At 41.9% G+C, this 12,983-nt stretch overlaps 2 protein-coding genes across 2 annotated transcripts; both read left to right on the forward strand.

Annotated features, from left to right (window-relative positions):
- The first annotated feature begins 1,242 nt into the window (after positions 1 to 1,242).
- On the forward strand, positions 1,243 to 2,145 carry BDB00DRAFT_821729 (transmembrane proteins 14C-domain-containing protein). Its single transcript, XM_053123420.1, has 4 exons — positions 1,243 to 1,274; positions 1,380 to 1,541; positions 1,633 to 1,865; positions 1,981 to 2,145. Exons 2-4 carry the CDS (start codon positions 1,495 to 1,497, stop codon positions 2,016 to 2,018), a joined length of 318 nt encoding a protein of 105 aa, XP_052980087.1. The 5' UTR covers positions 1,243 to 1,274; positions 1,380 to 1,494; the 3' UTR covers positions 2,019 to 2,145.
- Positions 2,146 to 10,731: 8,586 nt separating this feature from the next.
- Positions 10,732 to 11,603, forward strand: BDB00DRAFT_356542 (uncharacterized protein). The gene is made up of 4 exons (XM_053117067.1): positions 10,732 to 11,066; positions 11,149 to 11,210; positions 11,304 to 11,431; positions 11,521 to 11,603. The coding sequence occupies exons 1-3, from the start codon at positions 10,860 to 10,862 to the stop codon at positions 11,344 to 11,346; spliced, it is 312 nt and encodes a 103-aa protein (XP_052980088.1). The 5' UTR covers positions 10,732 to 10,859; the 3' UTR covers positions 11,347 to 11,431; positions 11,521 to 11,603.
- Positions 11,604 to 12,983: the final 1,380 nt, after the last annotated feature.

Consider the following 12,983-nt stretch of genomic DNA (forward strand, 5'->3'; position numbering starts at 1 on the left):
TCGTTCCTCATCCGTTTGCTTCCTTTTTCCAGTGGGATTATAGTGGGCACTTGCGTGGAACGTAGCTCTCCTGGTCGAATGACTCGACGATTGTAAGTTCGGGACGGCACCGCTTTTATACTGCCGGTAATTCAGGGCTAGCAATAGCGATATACGCCACATAAAATTACGTTAGAACGAGTCGTTTAAGGTTTGGTGCCACTGCCGAGTACCATTCTATACATAGCGTATTGCGAACCACGCTTATCGTATTGTAATCTGGTACATTACTAACTAGTAATCAAAGGTGATGAAGAGTTAAGAGTGTCACCCCTAAACGTAAAATACCTTTAATCCAATTCGGATGCCTTTACAATAAATGCATTTGCGGCACCTTAAAATGTATTTAGATGTATCCAAAGACATGTGAGGACATGTAAAGACATGTAAAGACATGAAAAGCGCTTTGAAGCTTTTTATGTACATGTTAGAACGGTACTAAGCTCTGACGCGCTACGCGAGGCTGAAAGTGAGGCGATTGACTGATGAACGAAAGCCGCGTTTGAAAAATCATTCCGGAATCGAAAGCCGTACTGTGACACAAGCCGCTCCTTTGTTCTACTTGCTACAAGGCAATCACGGTAATCTGTTGTCAGGTCATCACATAAAAATGAATGTATCCATTTAATAATACTTATAGCATTTTACTAGTCGTATATTTATAATCACACTTTGCGATGTAGTCCGCCATAATTTCATGGGGTTTGAAGATAAGTAGTTGAGTGTTTAGCTGTTACTAATTGTGAGGCTTTCATTTTTGACGTTGCCGTCCAATGACCAGGTCAAGTCGGATGCTTTAGATAAACATCGATTCCAGTTGATCTGCAATCTGATTAGAGATGATTTTTACTGAGGTACGCTGTCGAATAATGTCGCTATATAGCCGCTGACGAAGTACCCATGAATTACAAAACGACAACCAGGGACAACAAGGTAGAGGCTATAATTCTCTAATTATCGGTACAGCAAGCGCAACATATGTATTGTCGATTCTTCTTTACGGTTTTACGTTATTCATCTGCGCCGCTAATGTGCTTTTTCTCACCAGGTTTTTTAAAAACGTTTTGATCATTCTCAACGTTCTTAAGATATAAGAAATAAAGGTGTCGGTTGAATCGACTATTTACTTGAGGATCTGTCGTCTGAAGCGCTAGCTTAATGAGCGCTTATTATATGTCGTTTTCTCTACTGCTGCCAAGCGTTATTTCATCAAAGAAAAAAAAAGAAGAGCAAGAGTAAGTGGAGTGTGCGCGGATTATCGGGAATCTGGGTACAAGTGCGCGGTAGCACGGATGCCGGTTTGGTTCGGCCCGAGTTGACACATCTCTTTCCTTTTTGAGTCATCGCGGACCCCGGGGTCCCAATCGTTGTTGGGAGTGACTTTAAGTAGGGCACGCATATACAGCGCGTGCCTTTTTCATTGCCTTCTTCCAAACCGCTTTAATACATACAACTATGTCGCATCATCCTAGCTACACTATGGCCGCTCTTGCCGCTACCGGGTAATCACTGAAAATAAAACTAACGAGATAAAATGAAAGGAGGTTAGCTGCTCGAAAAAATATATACTAAGCACTTTTCTATAACTAATAGTGGTATTGCTGGTTTCGCACGTACTCGTTCGGTGCCTTCTCTCGCTGCTGGTTTGGCCGTGGGTTCGATGTATGGCTATGCTGGTTACCTGATCAAGGAAAACAAAGACTATGGTCACGAAACCGCCGTGGCAGCTTCAGTCGTCTTGGCAGCCGCAATGGTGCCTCGCGCAATCAAGAGTGGATTCAAAAAGCCCGTGCCAGCTGCAATGTCAGTAATTGCCTTAGCATCAGGTTTGTGATTTGTTTTATTTTGTTCTGTTTTAGCAGTAACTAAAACGACAATGTCAAGATTACGCGCTCACATTAACTTTTCCTATTCGTGTTTTTTTTTCTTCTGGCGGCACAGGTGCCTACTATGTCAAAAAAGTGATCGAATACAGTTAAATAAAAAAACTACTCCCTCCTCTGATACTCTCCTGCCCGATTTGCCACTATGCATTTCATAAAATAATAAAAGAAGTTACGCACCCGCGAATAATAAAGATTCGACTATAAAAATACCAGAAACGCTATCCCACCACAAGCACTAAGAAAGTTTTTTCAAACTACATGTTTCTACTGTATCTTAGCTCTTTAGTAAGGATCTTTCAGCTCTTTCTTGAGGATCATACAGCGTCTTTGTGCCTTGGCTGAGATTCAACATTAGAAAAGATATTTCAATATCCAAATCTTGCTTTGAGATAAACATTTGTTGAGACCCATAAATGCGCCCGCGGGTATCACCCCCTTTCGCTCCTGCTGCGAATCCGACAATATAATCAACATCGGCGACTACTGGTCTTGAGCTGCCCAATTCAGTTCAGTATGACCATGGAACATCACTTTGTATAACCTTGAATATCTCAACAAGAGCAAGCATCCTTTCGTCGCCACCAGACTGATGAGTAAAAGAAAACTTTGTCGTACCAGAATATTAACTTTTCTCGGGCGGTTTCTTCATCTTTTTGTCCTCTTGATCTATCTACTAATACTCGTATATGTAGCCTGACAAAGGGTTCTTTGGCACTTCCTCCAAAAACAGTCAACGATGGTTTTTTAGTCCGTTGTTACGACAAAATCAACACCGCAATCTTTCTTTAGGCTAATATTTCGATAGTACAAACTTGCCAAAAATGCGAGGGAAGAACCCTCAACCATGAACAATGTAGTACGTTGAGCTGCTTCAATCATTATACCCTTGAGGGACCTCAAGAGCCAGGTGTTAATAAACTGTTTGCAATAGAAGAAGCAATAGTCAATATGTGTTTCTGTCAAATACTAGAGATCATCCATTCTTTTATAAAATCTCTGGATTCTTTACCTTTTCTGCGTAGCTATCATCGATCCTCTGTGATAGCAGCGTTTTAGGACTGTACTTAATGATTGCTGAAACAGCCCTGTCGCGCCTGTCAAAAAACCAACGTTACATGCCAATAAATATATGGAAATTTCCGTAGCAGCGGCTAAATAATCAAAAATAAACGGAATGCAAACGATTCGCTACTGAGAGTTGTATCTTACGCGCTAATGATGAGCCACACACGAGAAGAGACAAAAAAGGTGAGAGAACCCACTTCCTTTAAGTAACGTACGCAAGCAACAATCACAAGAACCATAGAACGTCGAAGCGAAACACCTCCAAAATATATGACAAACGTGCCGACACCAAGAGGAACTCTACCTTTTATCTAGAAATACAGGAGTACTATAGACGTTGTGTAAAGTGCAACGATTACATATAAAAATTGTGCAAATGAACTGGTGAGATCCTTACACGGTCCAGCCACGAAGCAATCAACAGGAACAGCTACGGCTCCGAACAACATCCATATGCTAGCATAAAGTTGTGCTGAACTAAGTACACACTATCATTTCGAACAATGGTTCATAAAATTGAAATAAGAAATTCATAAGAATATGCATTTATATTTCGAGCCCATTTGCTTGCCATGATAATTTGAGGTGTTAACACAAGAGCACCGGATTCACTAATGGAGAAAAACAAGACATTGATGCATGACGGTACAAAGTTGCGATCCACTGCTGCACGAGATTACAATGGATACCAAGCCCACTGCCTCTCGTATATATAAAACGAAGCATATGCAATGGGAGTATGATAACGATAAATGCAGTATAAATTAGAGGATTCTTCCAACCATAGACTCCACCAAGCAAAAGTACGCATGTAAAGGATACATTCCAATAGAGACCAAGGAAATATCATAGTAACTAATATATAGCGACCTGTTGACAAATATGATATAGAGATACAACCACACCATAAGTTGTGGGCAGGTCTATTTGCACACCCCCAGTTACACCTAGGCAGGATTTCCATTACACGCCCTGCTGCACACCCCGCACACCCTGTTGAGCAAATTACTTTGGTCATGCACATCCTTTATAAAGTTACAGTAATGCAGCTTATTCCCAAAGCTATGCGAACTTGCAATGAAGAAATCATCCAGCGTAACGTATATGCTTAAATAGATTATAAATAAACACGTCTTTACCTTTCATCATTGTATATGGTTATACATATGACGGACAGTTATATTATTTAAAAATCCAGGAACACTTGAAGTGATACAAACGCGCTTTTATTTATTAAAATTTCTACCTACCTCATTACTGCTCATTAAACGCAATGTCAAAAACAATGAACTCAATTCCAGAAGAACTTAACACCGCATGGGATGGATTCGATGCCACAAAGACTGCTTGCTATACATGGAGAAAAAAGAATGGTGTCTCGTTGCAAACTACTAGAATTAATAAGATGGGAAGTAAGAGGAAGCTCCAGATTGCTTGCAACTATTACGGTGAGCCAGTCAACAAGGGCGTATGTGAAGAGCAGAATACCACGACAAGACAAATGGTTATTGTAGATGACAAGGGCGAGGCCATTGCGCCATCTAAGGATAAAAAGATCGACACTCGTCAAAGGGACTCCCAGTGGTTCGGTTGCAAATTCGAAATGATCCTTCATCCTTTGTACCAGACCAGCAACCAATGGCACATAGTCTCTTTCTATGATGGCAGCCACAACCATGAGATGGCAAACTAACTTTCTTCGTACCCAATGCTCCGTCGACTCGATCACGATGAGGAGGTCGTTACGAAGATGGTACAAGCGCATGAAACCAACAAAGCTGTACTGTCGTATCTTGCCAGCAGGAAAAAGATTGCTCATCCTAAGGACATCAGCACGAATCTTCGTCAGCGCATATATAACAACAACCCAGACCATGTAATGTTACAGCTGATCAAAAAGCTTCAAGAAAACGATTACGAAGTCCAATGGAAAGCAACACAAGAAGGTGACAAACGCTTTTTGCAGTCTCTCTTCTTTGCGCACAGATCGGCAATCGCACTCGCTCACCAATTCCCGGAAGTTGTTACTTTCGACGCCACTTACAAGACAAACAAGCACCGGCTGCCATTTATCAATATTTTTGGAACTGGCAATATTGGATATCCCCAACAATTGATGACTTTCTGCATTGCTGGTTGCTGGGTATCAGAGGAAAACAATGACAGCTACGATTGGGTGATTCGCAAGCTTCAAACTGTCATTTGGCCACTTGATCAGTTGTCGTCCCCTGGTGTGTTTGTAACAGACAGCGAATCAGCTTTGACCGGTGCTCTCGACCGCGTTTTTCCAACGGCAAAAAAGATTCTATGCAAGATCCATATACGACGTAACTTCAGGGTCAACATACGAAAGCTTTTTGATGTCAAGGACCATTACGAGGAACTCGAAAAAGCTATTTATTTTTTAATGGCTAGTGAATACCAAGACAAATTTGACGATATACGACCCACGATTTCGAACGATAAGCTCGAAGAAAAGGCAATGAAGATGTATGAGGAGGCTGCTGGAAGGCAAAAAGGCCCGACGTTGTCATGGATTATTTGCAAAGGCGTGTAAGATTGAATAAACACGGATTTTTTGACCACATGCTATTTGTTGGACTTTAACATGTTTTTCGTTATACAGAAAGCTTGCTTCAAAAGACAAGTGGGTAGGCAATTGCCTCACCGATGTAAAGCATTTCGGAAACGACAGCACAAACAGAGTCGAAGGGACGCATGCCAACATGAAAAAGGCAATCATGTCCTCAAGTGGCAATCTCCTAACTGTCTTTACGCAGACTGACGAAGTTTTATCAATTGAAGGTTTATCTCTTACAGTAATTATATTGACTCGTTAGTGTCGAGGCTCTTATATGCTTTCTTCTTTATATTAGTATTTGAATTGGAAGCGACAGATTGACAAAAAAAGTTTTGGCGGAAACTCGCATATCCCAGCACAGCAAAAACAGCGTTTGGCAGCTTTGGAACGTAAAATTTCTAAGCTCGCTTTCTATGCTATCCGTGACGAGCTGACAGTCAACAATGCGTTAAAGACTGATCACTGCCGATGTGCAATCAAGTATCACTATGATATTCCGTGCTGCCATATGCTTCCATCACAGGGTGAAATCCCCTTAAACTTTATTCCCAGACGTTGGCACCTTTATCCTGAGAAAATGGCACCTCAAGGTACTCATGGGCTGTCATGTAAAAGCTGTTTTTACTTGCCATGTAGCTGATTCTTGTAATTATTAGGAGAACCAAACACAACAAGCAATAGAAATAGCAACATTTTGGCGATGACTGGTCCATTTACAGCCCCAAGCCTGGACTCGCAAATCGAAGCAGAGCTCACACGCCTCAACAATCTTTTACACCGCTTTCCAGATAACCAACAACGTGCAACTCTTCTCGCGCAACTACGATCCATCAATGATGATATGTTCATCGATGCTGAGCAGCTTCAGCAGCCAAAATCTATTCCCAAAAGCACCCAAAAAGCGCCAAGCAGCAGCAACAAGCGTGAGCTGATCGCTTTAGAGCATCAAGACTCACAAAGCCGAAAGAAAGCAAACACCGGCATTGGTCGTGATGCTGCAGCAATATGGTAAGGTTTTATGCATTAAGATGTGTAGCCACCGCTTTATTTTAATTTTCACAATCTATAGGAACGGAAATATGGAGCCAACAACATATGAGGCAAACGACACAATACCAACCACCACATCCTCAAACAACATGGCACTCACCATCCCTCCTCCTCCAAAAATTCGCTTTGTACCTAATCTCAACCTTGTTTGCAAATGGATTCCTCCATCAGCTGTTAAAATGGTGCATAATCCCATGCCAGATGGTACTGTGGTTTTCGAGCCTTAGCTGTTGACCTGTATAACACAGAGGAGCGATATGTCGATGTCAAGACCAAAATGCTCGATCAGTACCTCTCCAACGCCAATACGCTTTACCATTACTATGACAAGGGTCGTTTACTTAAAAGTACTCGATCCTTATTCAAGTGAATGGTTCGTCTCACTGGAATGCAGTCAAATTGCCGCTGATACGTTCAAAACGCCAATCGTTATATATGGCGCACAATCGCACATTTTCTTCCCTTTGACAACCAACCCAGTACATGCCAAGCGCACCCACCCGATCGTCCTGCAGCTTATTGGAAACCACTTCATACTCGTTATGACAAACAAAGACGCAGCTATCCAGTGGCCTGAAATATTCCCTGAGGGTCGTGGACCATACAAAAGCATTCGCGATGATCCTTGGTATCCCCTATTTGAAAGTTCTTTTGAAAGGTCTATTCGACCGTTTCCTAATTTCACAATTTCCAATGACGAAGAAGTGCATCCCATTCACGCATCTGATTCTGAGGGCGAAGACTTAACTACCTGCAACAGAAATAATTAGTCAGCTACTTAACACTTGATCCTCTTATTTTCTCGTACCTTTCTTACTTCCCTTCCACTTTCTCTTTTAAATTTTTTTTTGCTACCACCTTAAACTTATATTAATAAACGAATCCTGCATCAGTTTTCTTTATGCATTCTACCATTTCTCTTCGGCCAAAAAAGTGTGAGGGGGTGTGCACGAAAGAAAGTCAGCGGGGTGTGTAACGGAAATCCTGCCTAAGTGTGACTGGGGGTGTCCTGTGATGGTGACGTCTGTCATATGGTAAAAAGTATTACAAGTAAACCTTGTGTTAAAGAGTTATTATATAACTTTAGGACATAAGGATATTGTTTCATTAGGCTTTTACACTGATCGTTCTTTTCTTCTTCTTTTTCTCTTGATGGTGTGGCAGTTTGATGGCAGTATGGCGGCAGTCCCTAGTGGCTTTCGTTGTGCTTTCATTAGGCTTTTACACTGATCGTTCTTTTCTTCTTCTTTTTCTCTTGATGGTGTGGCAGTTTGATGGCAGTATGGCGGCAGTCCCTAGTGGCTTTCGTTGTGCTTTCATTAGGCTTTTACACTGATCGTTCTTTTCTTCTTCTTTTTCTCTTGATGGTGTGGCAGTTTGATGGCAGTATGGCGGCAGTCCCTAGTGGCTTTCGTTGTGCTTTCATTAGGCTTTTACACTGATCGTTCTTTTTTCTTCTTTTTCTCTTGATGGTGTGGCAGTTTGATGGCAGTATGGCGGCAGTCCTTAGTGGCTTTCGTTGTGCTTTCATTAGGCTTTTACACTGATCGTTCTTTTCTTCTTCTTTTTCTCTTGATGGTGTGGCAGTTTGATGGCAGTATGGCGGCAGTCCCTAGTGGCTTTCGTTGTGCTTTCATTAGGCTTTTACACTGATCGTTCTTTTCTTCTTCTTTTTCTCTTGATGGTGTGGCAGTTTGATGGCAGTATGGCGGCAGTCCCTAGTGGCTTTCGTTGTGCTTTCATTAGGCTTTTACACTGATCGTTCTTTTTTTCTTCTTTTTCTCTTGATGGTGTGGCAGTTTGATGGCAGTATGGCGGCAGTCCTTAGTGGCTTTCGTTGTGCTTTCATTAGGCTTTTACACTGATCGTTCTTTTCTTCTTCTTTTTCTCTTGATGGTGTGGCAGTTTGATGGCAGTATGGCGGCAGTCCCTAGTGGCTTTCGTTGTGCTTTCATTAGGCTTTTACACTGATCGTTCTTTTCTTCTTCTTTTTCTCTTGATGGTGTGGCAGTTTGATGGCAGTATGGCGGCAGTCCTTAGTGGCTTTCGTTGTGCTTTCATTAGGCTTTTACACTGATCGTTCTTTTCTTCTTCTTTTTCTCTTGATGGTGTGGCAGTTTGATGGCAGTATGGCGGCAGTCCCTAGTGGCTTTCGTTGTGCTTTCATTAGGCTTTTACACTGATCGTTCTTTTTTTCTTCTTTTTCTCTTGATGGTGTGGCAGTTTGATGGCAGTATGGCGGCAGTCCCTAGTGGCTTTCGTTGTGCTTTCATTAGGCTTTTACACTGATCGTTCTTTTCTTCTTCTTTTTCTCTTGATGGTGTGGCAGTTTGATGGCAGTATGGCGGCAGTCCTTAGTGGCTTTCGTTGTGCTTTCATTAGGCTTTTACACTGATCGTTCTTTTCTTCTTCTTTTTCTCTTGATGGTGTGGCAGTTTGATGGCAGTATGGCGGCAGTCCCTAGTGGCTTTCGTTGTGCTTTCATTAGGCTTTTACACTGATCGTTCTTTTCTTCTTCTTTTTCTCTTGATGGTGTGGCAGTTTGATGGCAGTATGGCGGCAGTCCTTAGTGGCTTTCGTTGTGCTTTCATTAGGCTTTTACACTGATCGTTCTTTTCTTCTTCTTTTTCTCTTGATGGTGTGGCAGTTTGATGGCAGTATGGCGGCAGTCCCTAGTGGCTTTCGTTGTGCTTTCATTAGGCTTTTACACTGATCGTTCTTTTTTCTTCTTTTTCTCTTGATGGTGTGGCAGTTTGATGGCAGTATGGCGGCAGTCCCTAGTGGCTTTCGTTGTGCTTTCATTAGGCTTTTACACTGATCGTTCTTTTCTTCTTCTTTTTCTCTTGATGGTGTGGCAGTTTGATGGCAGTATGGCGGCAGTCCCTAGTGGCTTTCGTTGTGCTTTCATTAGGCTTTTACACTGATCGTTCTTTTTTCTTCTTTTTCTCTTGATGGTGTGGCAGTTTGATGGCAGTATGGCGGCAGTCCCTAGTGGCTTTCGTTGTGCTTTCATTAGGCTTTTACACTGATCGTTCTTTTCTTCTTCTTTTTCTCTTGATGGTGTGGCAGTTTGATGGCAGTATGGCGGCAGTCCCTAGTGGCTTTCGTTGTGCTTTCATTAGGCTTTTACACTGATCGTTCTTTTTTTCTTCTTTTTCTCTTGATGGTGTGGCAGTTTGATGGCAGTATGGCGGCAGTCCCTAGTGGCTTTCGTTGTGCTTTCATTAGGCTTTTACACTGATCGTTCTTTTCTTCTTCTTTTTCTCTTGATGGTGTGGCAGTTTGATGGCAGTATGGCGGCAGTCCCTAGTGGCTTTCGTTGTGCTTTCATTAGGCTTTTACACTGATCGTTCTTTTTTCTTCTTTTTCTCTTGATGGTGTGGCAGTTTGATGGCAGTATGGCGGCAGTCCCTAGTGGCTTTCGTTGTGCTTTCATTAGGCTTTTACACTGATCGTTCTTTTCTTCTTCTTCTTCTCTTGATGGTGTGGCAGTTTGATGGCAGTATGGCGGCAGTCCCTAGTGGCTTTCGTTGTGCTTTCATTAGGCTTTTACACTGATCGTTCTTTTCTTCTTCTTCTTCTCTTGATGGTGTGGCAGTTTGATGGCAGTATGGCGGCAGTCCCTAGTGGCTTTCGTTGTGCTTTCATTAGGCTTTTACACTGATCGTTCTTTTTTTCTTCTTTTTCTCTTGATGGTGTGGCAGTTTGATGGCAGTATGGCGGCAGTCCCTAGTGGCTTTCGTTGTGCTTTCATTAGGCTTTTACACTGATCGTTCTTTTTTTCTTCTTTTTCTCTTGATGGTGTGGCAGTTTGATGGCAGTATGGCGGCAGTCCCTAGTGGCTTTCGTTGTGCTTTCATTAGGCTTTTACACTGATCGTTCTTTTTTTCTTCTTTTTCTCTTGATGGTGTGGCAGTTTGATGGCAGTATGGCGGCAGTCCCTAGTGGCTTTCGTTGTGCTTTCATTAGGCTTTTACACTGATCGTTCTTTTTTTCTTCTTTTTCTCTTGATGGTGTGGCAGTTTGATGGCAGTATGGCGGCAGTCCCTAGTGGCTTTCGTTGTGCTTTCATTAGGCTTTTACACTGATCGTTCTTTTTTTCTTCTTCTTCTCTTGATGGTGTGGCAGTTTGACGGCAGTATGGCGGCAGTCCCTAGTGGCTTTCGTTGTGCTTTCATTAGGCTTTTACACTGATCGTTCTTTTCTTCTTCTTCTTCTCTTGATGGTGTGGCAGTTTGATGGCAGTATGGCGGCAGTCCCTAGTGGCTTTCGTTGTGCTTTCATTAGGCTTTTACACTGATCGTTCTTTTTTTCTTCTTTTTCTCTTGATGGTGTGGCAGTTTGATGGCAGTATGGCGGCAGTCCCTAGTGGCTTTCGTTGTGCTTTCATTAGGCTTTCAGAGGTTGCAAGACCGAGTGTCTGTCACGTCAATGAAAACCTGGGGGTAGCGTTTCGACCCTTGTCACTCCAGTGGCAGTTGAGACTTTCCATATATTAATGGCTTTTTTATATAATTTTTATATTAGCGCATATATGGTTTAAATTTGAAGATTGGATCTCTCTATGATCGAAAGAAACGTTTGAATGGGTATATATAATTATTTTTGAAATTTTATGTCGAATTGAATGCTGTGAACAAATATCTCACTTTTATTATTATTTTTGATATCAAAAACAATAGGTACAAGGCAAGACTATATCACTCTGAATATCAAAGCTCCTAAGATGATGAAAGACATGCCGTGGTCGTTGCCATTTTCTTTTCAGGAACTACAGACGATTTGGTAGTGGTGGAGTACATTATATCAGGTACTGAGCGATGCATAAATGGGCGGTTCTCTCATTTTTTACTAATTGATAGACTTTAAAAATATTTGCATTGGTCCTTGATTGACCAGCCTCGTATGTGTGCCGGTGAACAAAGACGAAATCCATGTATTATCCAAGCAGTATCGGCGGTTTAGCACTATCCTTCGTGCTCGTAAGGTGGGCGTCAGCTAAAGGGGCCAATTTAAGACCCGATTTCCAGCCTTCATAGAGTTATCTCTGCATGCTTAATTGCCACAAAAGATAGCAGAATCGATAGCTTTAGAGGAGAGGAACACAACGTACTAAATTTTTTTTCAATGCGCTCACTTGTTGCTGAGCTATGACGTTTCGAAGTCTACTATTTTTAGTACTTTTAGCTAGGAAACGAACAATTTTTGTACACCATTTCCCCATCATCTATTTTGAATCGCAAATCTTTTTCACGTCATCTTTCACCAACTTCATAATTAAATACGCATTTAAATGGCAGGAACCAAAAGAAGAGCTAAAGTTGGTAAAGCCAACTACGAACAAGGAAAAAGATTGAGACTTGAACGCGAAAAAGCAGAATGCGAAAGAGCAGAACGCGAACAACAAGAGATCGAAGTTCAAGACATTCAACAAGAGGAAGAATCCCCTCTTATTTATCACCTGACGCGGGGTTTAAAGTCGATTTGATTTTTGCAAAAAATGGCCCCTTTAGCTGACGCCCACCTTAGAGCTCGTTTCGGTCTAACGGCCGCTCGAAGAGCGCACAAACTTTATTTTGTATATATATATTTATAATAAAAATTTTAATATTTCTTCTCTCTTTAGCCGTTTGAAAAGCGCTGCAGACTTAGCACGCACAAACATTTGAGTGGATACCAGACTACGTCTTCCCTCATAGCACAATTATTACCATTGCTTCGCGCGTTGTTGTTGTACCGCGATCAACGCGAAAAGCACCAATTTGCTGTACCGAAGATGGTCCTGAAACACGTACTTTAATATTCTCCTTTTTCAAGTTCGCACTCTTCATTTTTCTTTGACCATCCTCGGTCGAATATCTTATTGCTATTTTACCATGTTTTACAGCGAGTATAAGCATACCGATGATCGGACGACCAATAATGTAGAGACTGTAATTATTGAAGAAGACAACGTATCTTTGAGCTCTTCGTCTCAAAAGTCGCTATTGCTTGCTGGGTCTTCCAAGAGAAAATATGAATCCATTGATATATACGCAGGTGACGACGATGTAAATGATTATGAAGATCGCAAGCGGCGAGAAACCGGAGATGACGAGCACGCCAGAATAGGCGAGTCATCTACGACACTCAAAAGCCTTGGACAGCAGCGAAAAGGACATGATGACAGTGACCGGCTTGGAAATCTTAGTTTGACGGTGCTGACAACATGGTGAGCTCAGTAATACAAATACGATAGCTGTATTATTGTACTTACATATCGTAAACTTGTTTCTCTCAAGTTTGGGCATAGGGGCAGCCCTACCCGGTTTGGATACTTCTATTATATTCACAACGATGACAAAGATCGGAAGCGAATTTCA

This window comes from Zychaea mexicana, assembly GCF_025766255.1.
Source record: "Zychaea mexicana strain RSA 1403 chromosome Unknown BDB00scaffold_33, whole genome shotgun sequence".
Taxonomy (NCBI): Eukaryota; Fungi; Mucoromycota; class Mucoromycetes; order Mucorales; family Lichtheimiaceae; genus Zychaea; species Zychaea mexicana.